Here is a 13666-nt window from a genome sequence, read left to right on the forward strand (position 1 = left end):
GCATCCTCACAGAGACAGCATCAGGTCCTTAACCTGTTGAGCCACAACAGGAACTCCAAAAGAACATTTTTTATTGTCTGTGATTCTTCTCATTTCTAATGCTTATAATATTCATTAGATTACAATAAAAAATAAATACATAAAGTTTTAGGTTCCATCTCATATGCCATAGGGACTTGCTGCGTCATGACATATGATTTGTATTAATGTAAAAGGCTGCCCAATACTTCATTAAATGGACACTATATAATTTGATTAATGTTCCTCTGGAGTTGGAAATTCAAGCAGTCTACATTTTTCACTAGTTTAAATAACGTTGAATGAACACTTTGTGCACATATCTTTTCCTTTTTGAAGGACTACTTAAGATAAATGTGTAAGAAGTGAACTACTGGGTTAAAAGATAAGATGATCATTACGGTTCTTGAAATTTTCTGAATGCTTTCCAGAAGGGTATATAGGCCATTATCTGCAATATATGAAGGTGAAAGCTTTGGGCTTTTATCTCTACCTTATTAAAATTTTCTAATTTAATTTCTAATCTATATAATGTTATTAACATTTATTTCAAATGTCTGATAATTGAAGTTCTTACTTTCCATGTTTAGTTCCTAATCACAATTTTATCTTTTGCAAATTATCTGTTTATGTTCTTTGTCCACTTGAATCCATTTGTATGCATTCTCTATGCAATAAAGTAATCAACCAATTGTCCTTTATGTATAAATATTAAGTATTTTCCCAAGAATAAGTTTCCTTAATCTTTTCATTTGGTAGAATGAAAATCTACCAAAACCCCACATACTTTTTTCTTCCTTTTTTATAAACTTTCCAAAACTGAAATAGCTTTGCTGCTTTTGGACATCTACATTCATAAAAAATGTCAAAACCTTTGACCATTTAGTAGCCTCACATAATACTTGACATCTTCTTAAATAAAATTTCTCATCTTCACTTGCTTAATTCAATTTCCCACTAAGAAATTGCAAAGAAATATAAAAACGATTTCCTACTGTTACGTACACCAATGGAGAATGCTGAAGCACTGGATTTTAAAAGGGCTAGAACTGAGATGATTACTAGGCTAAATGTAACGTAATCACATCAATGTCTTTTAAAATTTGTCAGAAAGTGGTATCTTGCAAAGGCCTGTGACCCAGGAGCGAACCTTTCCATTCAGTGTTCCTTGGACCCGGTGCAATTGACGATTCATCTCCCCCAGGTGCTCTGCAAACTCTGTTCTCTCATAGCGCTTACTTTCCACATCACAGGTGCTTAGCTGAAGAAGTGACTGGTTAACAAAGTCAACTATCCATTGTTTATAGTCCATTTCCATTCTAAACTCCTAAAACAAACAAACAAAACAAAATGAAACCACCTAAGCCTGCACCGAAGCAGGTGAGACGAACAAGACCTCCCCCTTTGGGGCACTGTAGGTACCACAGCTCCTGCCAGGGCACCATCTGGAGTCTTCTATCCTCCCCAACCCCAAGAGTCTGCTTTGAGTGGAGAGTCTCCGGGAGATTCCACATTACTGGGGACAGAGAGACTCACTGCTTTCAAACAGGCTGAAAAGTCAAGGGTGGCAGCATGTATAGTAGTTGCATCATAGGAACAAAAATCAGGACCTGGGACTGACAGAGGTTCTCATGAGGGGCTCCTGAGAGCTCTGCTGGGATCCAGAGCCATCCCCTGAGCTCACAGAAACAGAAGGATGGGAAGTCTGAAGTTACGACTCACCCAGAAAACCCAGTTCAGGCAGACTCTCTCCCTCTGGAGACCAGCTAGGCCTCCCAGTTTGGATGACTTCAAGTTACAGAGCAAGCCTAAACCCTCCCAGAGCCAACCATGCTTTGTCAAGCCTGATCCTTGTTGGGTTTATCCTGGCAAGTTCTTAGCACCTCCTTTGGAGACATGGGGACAGGGGGTAAAACAAAGTGGTATGTGCCAAGTTACAAGGGCCTTTGAGAATACATACCTGTGAGCCCGCTCCAAATTCTGCCACTCATTAAAGTTAGGATAGGATAGGATATAAAAATAAAACCCTTGCTAACACCATCCTTAGTGATTAGGTCATACATCTTCTGCCAGCCCAGAGGCTAGATCCACTAGCCTGTGAGGTCCTTTAAAGTAATGACAGGGGTCTTCATTCATCTCTCTGTTCCTAGTGGCAAACACCTTGCCTGGCACACAAGAGGTGTTGGTGTGTAGCTTGCTAAATGCTAGCTAGATCGACTTGAAATCAAGTATCACAGAGAAGGCCACATTCCTACCTATTTGTGGAAGCATATCAAATTTTCCTTACACATTCTCTTATCCAAAGAACACTTATGACCTACCTAGGGGATGGCAGGTACTGGACTAGGAATGTTATTTCAGGGAGTTGAAGGAGAGACCCTACTCTCAAGAAACTAAGTCAAGGTGGGGGAGGGTAGGCAAGTAAGCAGATCATGATAATATCAGGTGACAGGAACTACTGATGGTAGCACGGAGACCTTTGGAATGGAGGGTTGGGGTAGATTCCCCAATAAGGAGATATTTAAACTGACTTTTTTTTTTTTTTGGTCTCTTTAGGACCACACTCACGGCATATGGAGTTCCCAGGCTAGGGGTCCGATAGAAGCTATAGCTGTCAGCCTACACCACAGCCACATTGACATGGGATCTGAGCTGTGTCTACAACCTACACCACAGCTCATGACAACGCTGGACCCTTAACCCAGGGATTAAACCCACATCCTCATGGATACTAGTCGGGTTCGTTAACCACTGAGCCACGACAGGAACTCCATGATTCTTAAAGATTGACTAAGAAGATTTCAGCTAAAAGCGGGACACTGAAAGTACAGCATGCACCAAAGCATGAGTGGAACAGCCCAGGGTTTAAGCAGGGACATGAAGAGGGGTTGGAGAGGTAAAAAGAGAGGACAGGGCCAGTTAAAAGCTTGGATTCCATCCTGTGGTAGTGGGAGCTACCAAAGGATTCTGGGGAGACAAAGAGCAAACATACTAACTTCTCTCTCTAGAATCATCCATATTCTGTTTCTCACCCCTAGATTTCATTTTACTAAATTACATCCTATGTGTCTCTTTGTTCAGTATTTCCCTTCCAACTGACTTGTCTTCTTTATTTAATGAAAAGGCTTCTGGCTTTTTTGTATAATTACCTTGTACTTCTGAAGAAGATTTTTAACTTGAGATGCAGAACTAAGTGACTGCTCGGAGTCTTCATCTGCAGTTTGATGTTCCACATTGTTCATCCAGCTAATCATTTCTGTGATTGCTTTACGAGATGGCAATTTCTCCATCTGAAGCTGCAAAGACAAAATGATTTCCATTTAATTACCTGCAGTTAACAAAATGAATCAGGACATCACTAAAGATGATATCTGGTTTGATAAAAGGTCCTGCTACATAATTATGCAGGTTACTCACAAAAACAAACCCAGCATTCAAGCTTAGAATAAGTGACCCCAAAACAATGACGATGACCTTCACATAAACTAACACAGTGGTGCAGATAAACTGGGAAATAAAGTAATTAAGCCTGATTTCTCTCTTAAGAAAGATCCCATTGGAGGAGAGTCCAGTAATTAAGACCTATATTCAGTGGTGCCAGAGAAAAATAGATGGTGTCAATGAAAATTATTGAGTCAGAGGAATAATTTTAAAAGAGTTGTGAGCTAACAAGTGAATGCTAATTCAAATTCTGGGTCTTTCAATACTTACCTGGTGAAGTTTTTCTTGAATGTCTGGAAGTTGAGTTATGAGCACTGTCCACTTTTGTTCAAACTGTGCTAAAGAAGCTCTCAGGGTTGCCGTGTCAGCTTCTTTTAGGTGAAGAAGTTGGTTCCCAGTACTCAGAACTGCAGTCTTCAAGGAGGACTTTTCATCAAGTTCCTTTGAAAACTCCTAAAAGGAAACAGTTTTGATATTTAGAACCTTTTAAAATTTAAATATGGCATGAAGTAATAACTAAGAGTCAAAATAACTGGTAAGAGTCTAAAACTAAAAAGCTGAATTCAATTCAAAAAGTAAATATTTATGTGTGTATGTATATGTGCTCATATATGTAAATGTGCATCCATGCACACACACATGCACACACATATTTCCTACTAAGTGGCAGGCACAGCTCCTGGCATTAGACATATGGCAGGGAACAAAAGAGATGGAATTCCTGCCTCTGAGCAGCTAATGATTTAGTAGATTAATATTTTAAAAAATAAACCATATGGTCATCTCAACAGATGAAGAAAAAGCTTTTGACAAAATTCAATACTCATTTCTAATAAAAACTCTCCAAAAAGTGGGCATAGAGGGAACCTACCTCAACATAATAAAAGCCATATATGACAAACCCACAGCTAATATCATTCTCAATGGTGAAAATCTAAAAGCATTTAAGATCAGGAAAAAAACAAGGATGTCCACTTTCACCACTGTTATTGTACATACCAGGAAGGGAGTGAGATGAACAGGGAGTTTGGGGTTAATAGATGCAAATTATGACATTCAAAATGGATGGGCAATGGAGTCCTACTGTATGGCACAGGGAACTACGTTCAATCACTTGGAGTAGAACATGATGGAAGACAGTATGAGAAAAAGAATGTACACATACACACACACACACATATATATGTGACTGGGCAACTATGCTGGACAGCAGAAATTGAGACAACAATGTAAATCAACTATATTCTAGTAAAAAAATAGACAAATCATCACTTCAAATATAAAAAGAAACAAACATTCTATGAACTAAATGCAACAATGTTTTAACTAAAATATTTGAAATCTTTCCTGTGTAGCTATAGGTTTATTTTGAATATATCTCTAAAATATTTACATTTTCATATCAAAGTGAGTGGTCAGCTACAAAATATGAAAAAATGTAGAAATGAGAAAAGGCTAAGGGAAAGATAAAAAGGTTTCAAAAGCATAATTTATATTATAAAAGTTAATACTTAATTTTCTTCCAAAAAAACCTCAAAAAAATACAATAACGGGAGTTCCCGTTGTGGCTCATTGGTTAACGAATCTGACTAGGAACCATGAGGTTGCAGGTTCGATCCCTGGCCTCGCTCAGTGGGTTGGGGGTCCGGCGTTGCTGTGAGCTGTGGTGTAGGTTGCAGACTCGGCTCAGATCCCCCGTTGCTGTGGCTCTGGTGTAGGCCAGCGGCTACAGCTCCGATTAGACCCCTAGCCTGGGAACCTCCTTATGCCCTAAAAAAAAAAAAAAAAAATACGATAACATTTTAGTAGAAATATCAATTCTGTATAACAATTTGAAATCATGTATTTATTAACTAACATTTATGAATTAATCCTGTGAGGCTTTGGGCTGGGAGTGGGGAGGGGAGTTATTTTCTGTACTTGTAAAACATACTGTGTCAGAACAAGTTTTAAATTTATGTATATTTTATAGGGTCAATTAAAAATATACCTTCTCAGAGTCCCTGTTGTAGCTCAGTGGGTGAAAAACCCAACATGGTGTCCATGAAGATGCGGGATTGATCCCTGGCCTCACTCAGTGGGTTAAGGATCTGGCTCGGATCCCGCATTGCTGTGGCTATGGCACAGGCCTGCAGCTGCAGCTCTGATTCAACCCCTAGCCTGGGAACTTCCATATGCCACAGGTGTGGCTGTAAAAAGAAGAAAAAAAAAAAAATATATATATATATATAAACGCACATACTTTCTCATTATTATGAACATATAAATCAACAAATAGTTCTAAGTTTGAAGAATGCAACTGCTACTGGCCCAAGTCTTATCCACCAGTGACTGTGGAGACCACATCAACTCTTGTAATTTCCCTTGATTATTTACTGCTTACCAATATTACCAATTATCTGAGCATATTCCATTACAACTTACAAAAAAATTGTTGATGTTGCTTCTGATTGTCTCCAAGTCCTGAGATGCGTTGAGGGACTGCTCTTTCCAGTAATTCAGAGTTTGCTGAGAAGATTCCAACCACTTGGTTAACTGATCTGAATCTCTGTTATAACTAACAGGAGCAAAGTGAGAAAGGAAATCAGAAATGATATGCATCACTGAATGTTTTCTTCTGTTTCAGTGCAGGTTTTCCTGTGTTGATCAACCCTATTATTCAGAAAAATCATGATTTTTTTTTTTTTTTAAAGAATTATACCTTATTCCACCCTAGGCCCCAAATCGCATGCTCCTGGCATTTCCTACGACTATTATGACTAATCAAGAACACAGAGGTATTTGGTAGTTTTAAATATTCTTTTTAAAATTTATTACAACTGCATAAAAGTAAACTCATGAGAGCGAGTTCACATTGTGGTGCATTAGAAATGAACCCAACTAGTGTCCTTGAGGATGAGGGTTCCACCCAGGTCTTGCTCAGTGGGTCAAAGATCGAGTGTTGTCATGAGCTGTGGTGTAGGTCACAGATGTAGCTTGGATCCAGTGTTTATCCAAGCAAGATGCTATCCTTCCAAACTTCTTTACATTAAAACAGTCCCCTTAAGAGGCAGGGAAGGGAATAAGGTTTAAATGTTCTATGTTTTCTACCTTCCTCAAGGGGTTCAAGAGCAAAGTCAGTCAGACAAAGAAAGATAAATACCATATGGTATCACTCGCATGTGGAACCTAAGTCACAATGCAAATGAACTTATTGACAAAACAGAAACAGACTCACAGACATAGAAAACAAACCAACAGTTACCAAAGGGGAGTGGGGGGCGTCGGGATACATTTGGAGTCTGAGATTAGCAGATACAAACTACTATATATAAAATAGATAAACAATAAGGTCCTATTGTGTATCAAAGAACTATATATCAACATCCTGTAATAAACCATAATGGAAAAGATTTTATGTATATATGTGTGTGTATATATATATATACACACAGATATATACACACACACACACGCACACTACATATAACATTTTGTGTATACTAGAAACTAAACAACACTGTAAATCAACTATACCTCAATAAAAAATAAAAGATTTGATCAGCTAAATTAAAAAAAAAAAATTCCTTGAAGAACTCCAAAGGCTTTTAAAAACTCTTCTGGGGAATTCCTGTCGTGGCGCAGCAGAAATAAATTCAACTAGGAACCATGAGGTGGTGGGTTTGATCCCTGGCCTTGCTCAGTGGGTTAAGGATCCGGCGTTGCCGTGAGCTGTGGTGTAGGTTGCAGAAGCGGCTCCAATTTGGTGTTGCTGTGGCTATGGTGTAGGCCAGCAGCTGTAGCTCCAATTAGACCCCTGGCCTGAGAACTTTCATATGCTGCGGGTACAGCCCTAAAAAACAAAAAGAAAAAGAAAAAGAAAAAAAAGGAAAAAAACAAAAACTCTTTCTGTTAGCTAAAAATTTTCTTAATTTAAAAAACACTTTGCAAGAGTATAGGAAAGAGCAACATCATGGTATAAAGGTAATGTATAATTTTATAATTCCTACTTCTCATAGAACTGATGATCTATTATCTTGAGTCTTGCAAGCATCAGAGATTCTAGATCCCACTTAGCCTAAAAGAGGAACCCAAATGCTTTGGACTATTAAACACTGCACAACAAGAGGCAGTGAATGTAAAAACTGGTTGACTGTAGAATCTCTCTGAGGCCTTTTCCACAATAAATCTGACATCGGTCAATCCCTAAGAAGACATAACTGACAACAATAATAATTATTAGAGAAATGCAAATCTAAATCACTATGAGGTACCACTTTACACCAGCCAGAATGGCAATCATCAAAAAGTCTACAAACAATAGGTGCTAGAGAGGGTGTGGAGAAAAAGGAACCCTATTACACTGTTGGTGGGAATGTAAATTGGTACAACCACTGTGGAAAACAGTACGGAGATTCCTCAGAAAACTAAAAATAGAATTACTGTTTGATCCAGCAATCCCACTCCTGGGCATCTAGCATCTATCCAGAGAAAACCATGACTCAAAAAGACACATGTACTCCAATGTTCATTGCAGCAATATATGCAATAGCCAAGACATGGAAACAACCTAAATGTCCATTGACAGAGGAGTGGATCAATAAGATGTGGTACATACACACAATGGAATATTACTCAGCCATTAAAAGGAACAAAATACCAGCATTTTTAGCAACATGGATGGACCTAGAAATTATCATGCTAAATGAAGGCATTCAGACAATGAGATACCAACATCAAATGCTATCACTTACATGTGGAATCTAAAAAAAGGACACAATGAACTTCTTTGCAGAGCAGATACTGACTCACAGACTTTGAAAAACTTATGGTTTCCAAATAAGACAGGTTGCAAGGGGTGGGGAGATGCACTGAGGGTTTGGGATAGAAATGCTATAAAATTTGATTATGATGACTGTTGTACACCTATAAATGTAATAAAATTCATTGAGTAATTAAAAAAAAAAAAAAGATATACCTGAGCAGATGCTTGAGAAGCGTTTGTAGTCTGTGTAGTTCATGATCAATTTTTTTGTTTAGGGCCAACCACTGTTCTTCCAGTTTTGCAATCTGGCCTTCTAGTTCAGGACAGCTCACTGATGCTACCAGCTGTTTGCCTTCATTCAGAGTCTGGTAAAGCCGAGCATGCTTCTCATCAATGTTTCTTTTTATTTGCTAATAAATGTAAAGTCATAGAATAAATTATTTTAAGTTGAAACCAGCCAATCAATTCACAAATACATCATGAAAAACCTATCGTAGAGGCTACTGAAGTAACAACATGTTCCAAATCCTCAAGACTCTTGTGAGCTGGGCTGAACAAACATGGCTAGTGGATTATTATCTTCACAATGAGAGTTTTTGACCAATGCATTTCTACTGCACAGACTTACACATGCAAGAGAAAATGGAAATTCACAGATTTCGATCTGATAGTTGATTCCTTCACCTAGAAACTCAAAAGATGACAGCCTTCAGGGTGTACTTAGCTTGCAGACAGGTTCTGTGTGACCTAAGGATTATTTTTCAAATCAAGGCATTTTTACATATAAATCAGGATTTCCTGTGACTCTTGGAAGATCTAGCAAGCTGGGTCTGCAACTGCAAGTGGAGAGACTGGTGGGAAGTATGTAGGAATAGACTCCTTTGGAAAAGTCTGTTTTCCTAGGTGCTCCCCGACCGAGGCCCCCACCAGCCCTGCAAATGTCCCCCAGTCAGCGTCCCTAATTGCCCTTCTCCTGCTTGGCCCCTGGAAGTATTCTATCCTACCCTATTCCATCCTATTCTTTAATTTTACAGCTGCACCTGCAGCATATGGAGGTTCCCAGACTAGGGATAGAATTTGAGCTACAGCTGCTGGCCTACGCCACAGCCATAGCAACGTGGTATCTGAGCTGTGCCTATGACCTACACCACAGCTCACAGCAATGCCTGATCCTTAACCCACTGAGCTAGGGATCAAATCCACAATCTCATAGACACTATGTAGGGTTTTTAATCCATTGAGCCACAATGGGAACTCCTGGAGGCATCTTCCATTGCAGCCAAGGTATGAAGGGATAGATGAGAAAACATTTCCTAGACTTCCCATGTGGCTCACAGCATAACCACTCGGCATTGCTTCTACAGTGGCTGTGGCTGGACCCCCGTCTCGGGAACCTCCATATGCTACAGAGGCAGCCTCAGGAAAGTAAGGAAGAAAGGAAGGAAGGAAGGAAGGAAGGAAGGAAGGAAAAACATTTCCTTATCATCCTTTAGACCTAAGTAATAGGGGAAAAACTCATTTCTAGAGTCCTGTGGATCTAAGGATTTGGGAGGGAGAAAGGAAGAGGAGGACTTCAGAAGAATAAATGAAAATAGCACACTGCTAATCCAACTCCATGAAAAGAAAAATAAAACTCTTCAAGACTGTGAAAAACAAATGCTCCCCTGCCCCTCCGCCGGAAGAGAACTCTAAAGGCAATTATCTTCTGTAGATGGGTTCGGCTAATGACATGTATTCTGACAGTTATTTAAATGTAATCTTAAAAAATAAATTGTGATCAAAACAGAACATTTGCTATTTTCCAATTAACTTAAGTCTTTTAAAAATTACTAAAAAATTCTATCCCCAAATGCTGTTTCCACCATTCTTAGCTATAGCTCCCTCTCCCTGCCTGGGTCTGCAGGCTAGAGGAACACCTCTAACATCAGTTTGAAAAAAAAAAAAAAAAAAAAACTGGTTCTAATTTTCTAAGTCTTCAGGGCAAGACACTTCATCTTTAGAGCATCCCTAAGAGATTTTAATTTCCCCTTTTTTTTTTTTTTTGTCTTTTGTTGTTGTTGTTGTTGCTATTTCTTGGGCCGCTCCCGCGGCATATGGAGGTTCCCAGGCTAGGGGTTGAATCGGAGCTGTAGCCACCGGCCTACGCCAGAGCCACAGCAACACGGGATCCGAGCCACGTCTGCAACCTACACCACAGCTCATGGCAACGCCAGATCGTTAACCCACTGAGCAAGGGCAGGGACCGAACCCGCAACCTGATGGTTCCTAGTCGGATTCGTTAACCACTGCGCCACGACGGGAACTCCTTAATTTCCCCATTTTATACAAGGGAGTCAGATTGCACTAGTCACTGGGCCCATGAGTTGCTGACTTGCATTGGAACATGCTCAACCCCGGAGGTCACACAACTGACTGACTTACATTCCTGGGCCACAGATGTCCACTGATCAAGATACAAACCTCTCCATTACGCAGAAGACCACTGATAACCTAAGGAATGCTATAAGATGGGCTTTGTGAGATAAATGTATTTTATTTTTTTGCTTTTTAGGGCTGCATCTGCAACATATAGAAGTTCCAAGGCCAGGGGTCAAATGGAAGCTGTAGCTGCTGGCCTACACCATAGCCGGAGCCACGCAGGATCTGATCTGTGTCTGCGACCTATTCCACAGCTCACAGCAACACAGGATTCCTAACCCACTAAGCAAGGCCAGGGATTGAACTGGCATCCTCATGGATAACAGTCAGGTTCGCTACCACTGAGCCACAATGGGAATTACCTGGCAAATGTATTATAAAAGTCTTAGAATGATTATTTCATTTCTTAAATATTTCAAATTTAACAGAATCACAGGTTACAGTTTAAGGTACACGGCCACTCTTGGGGAAATAATCAGGCTTCTAACAGGTTGGCTGGTAGGAACAGCCTTCTTACTATAATGAGGTGTAAAGGCCATCTGCTTTCAACTGCTTTCTTTGGGCAGTTTAGATGGTACCTCCCATATCCCCAGGCTAACACAGAATCAGAAAGCAGCTTCCCACCCCCAGGGGATGTGGGTTTATCTGTGAGTTGGGCTCAATATGAAAAGAAGGCCAGGAGATTAACTGCAGCTTCCTAGATATCCAGAGCCTAACTATAGCATCCCAGCCTCTGGAAAATGGTCTTTATAGGGGCTTAGATGCCTCTGAGGAATGCTTGGGAGTGTACTAAGTATTTCATGATTTCCTCTTCCATCCAGTCTGGTCAGGCAACAAACCTGCTCTTTTTGTAGAGTTGCTATCCCATAGCCATCTCCAGCAGTGCAATGCAAGATAAAAACTGTTTTTATCAGAGCCACTCAGAGCCATTTTAAGGTCTTATCTTTTCTAGAGCATTGGAATTTGAGACCCAGACTTTGTTAATAACCATACCAAACGTTACAGAAGAAAAAATGTCAAGTTTGAAGTCTTTTCATAATGCTGGTGGTAGGTAACAGATTACTATCTTTCTCATAGGCTACATCCAGTCAGGTCTTCACTGTAGTCATAAAACTAAAATATGTTTAGAGATCCATGGTTTACAAAGTTCTTTGCGTACTTTAGCTCATGTCCATACCCACTGACATCAACCTCCAGAGACAGGCAGAACCAGCTTTGATCATCTATACTCTACAGAAAAAGACACTGAGGCTTAGTGACAGAAAGTTGACAAAGGATAAGTGAGAGCCAGGACCCAAAGCAAGGTCCTAACCCCATGTCAGACACATGGCCATGCTGAGGAAACCACAAGCAAATCCCCCTTCTCCCCAGAAAGGTCTCCTTGTGAATTGTGTGATGAACATATTTCATTTCTATTCAGACTGTTCACCTTCAAAGTCAAATAGTTTAATCAAAGCATAATAAAAACACAAAGTGCTACAGACCATGACTTTGATGGCTTAAATGGAAGCAAAATACCTGGTAAAATGAAATCCTTTCCACTAATCTTTCCTCCGTCTCTTCCACCAAACTGACAGAGGGCAACGTAGATATAAGAATTTCCAGGTCCTTTTCAAGAGATGCATACTTTTCATCAAATTCTTCCCATTTCTAGAGAACCAACAACAACATCAGTGGGGGCCCATTTCTAGATTAGATCCAGACAATGACAAAATTAATCCTAAAAACAAAAATGAACTCTGAGACCATACAAAATTAAAGCACAGATATTAGGGGTTCCTGAGCTATATAACCCACCCTAGTAAGAGCTCAGTGTCTGGTGGGAAATAATTCCAGCCTTTGTGGAGGTTTTTTTTGTTTGCTTGTTTTTTGTTGTTGTTTTGTGTTTTGTTGTTGTTTTGTTTTGTTTTTTGGTGGTGCCCCATGGCATGTAGGAATTCCCAAAGGATAAAACATGTACCACAGCAGTGAGTGATCTGAGCCACAGAAGTGACAATGCCGGATCCTTAACCACTAGGCCACCAGGATACCATGGAGTCTTTTTTAAAAAGTATCATGAACTATTACTGTAAATAACAACCTGACAAGCTAACTAGAAAATTAATTTTATTAGCACAAAATAACACTCTTATTTTCCCATCAAAAAGTTGAATATTTCTTGGCCTTTTGTTTACTCCCTTTATGTGCTAACATCCACTGTGTTTAAGAAGTTAAAGGAGAAAAGCCTTAAAATTGAGAAAGAGCTTTTTTCCTTTGAATCGGGTCAGGACTGCCATGAATCCACTCTAACAACAGAGCGTGTCGGCTTGTCCTTTATAGGAAGCACAGTTTCTGAACCACTGACTTTCATCCAAATGATCTCATTTGAGATCTCAAAGTGCTTTTGATGTTGCTTATTTATTTGTTCCCCAACCTAGAAGGGAGCAGCAGTCAGGGCTGGCGCAGGATTCCACATTCCTCACTAGTGGCTCCCATTTAACTACTCTTCACGGTAACTAGAGGCAATAACTAGCTATCTGCTTTCAACACCTGAAGGTGGTGGTTGAACATCTGGAATCCTCCGCCTCAGTACCAAGTTTATAGAAACCACATACCTGCAACAAACTCTGCAGTTTTATTCCACATTGATGTGACTTTTCTTCTAGTAATTTCACTTCTTTTACTTGCTCTGCCCAAGATGTCTCTTTCTTTTGCAATAAAGGAGGCATTTTGTTGGAGTATGTTTGGATCAACAGCATGTCAGCAACAAGCTTCTGGAAAAAAAGCTGTGAAAGGCAGAAGATGTTAATATTCATTTTTACACTGTGAAAAAAACTTTAAAAAAATCTTAAAATCCAAGTTATTTCAGTGTTACCTATTATCACATTTGTTTTTTAATCCAAGATCTCAGGACAGCCACGTAGGGTCAAACACATGAGAAAACAAAATAAAAAATTTCCCTACATATCCTTGGTTTTTGAGCACTAATAGCATGTTAACAGATCATTAAGAAAAAATATCATAGGTAGTATTTTCTACAAAATAGTACATATTAAAGGGAAAGCG

At 39.5% G+C, this 13666-nt stretch overlaps 1 protein-coding gene across 10 annotated transcripts in view; it reads right to left on the bottom strand.

The window, feature by feature from the left end:
* Nucleotides 1–13666, bottom strand: part of SYNE2 (spectrin repeat containing nuclear envelope protein 2) — a 442988-nt gene that overhangs the window by 78742 nt on the left and 350580 nt on the right. For all 10 annotated transcript variants that reach the window (XM_021074160.1, XM_005660039.3, XM_021074116.1 and 7 more), the window contains 7 exons: nt 13216–13386; nt 12140–12271; nt 8417–8613; nt 5884–6016; nt 3730–3912; nt 3168–3314; nt 1169–1345 (listed from right to left, as the gene is read on the bottom strand). In XM_021074160.1, the coding sequence (XP_020929819.1) occupies nt 1169–1345; nt 3168–3314; nt 3730–3912; nt 5884–6016; nt 8417–8613; nt 12140–12271; nt 13216–13386 (1140 nt within the window). The remainder of the gene's footprint in view (nt 1–1168; nt 1346–3167; nt 3315–3729; nt 3913–5883; nt 6017–8416; nt 8614–12139; nt 12272–13215; nt 13387–13666) is intronic.

The sequence above is a fragment of the Sus scrofa genome, chromosome 1, assembly GCF_000003025.6.
Source record: "Sus scrofa isolate TJ Tabasco breed Duroc chromosome 1, Sscrofa11.1, whole genome shotgun sequence".
Taxonomy (NCBI): domain Eukaryota; kingdom Metazoa; phylum Chordata; class Mammalia; order Artiodactyla; family Suidae; genus Sus; species Sus scrofa.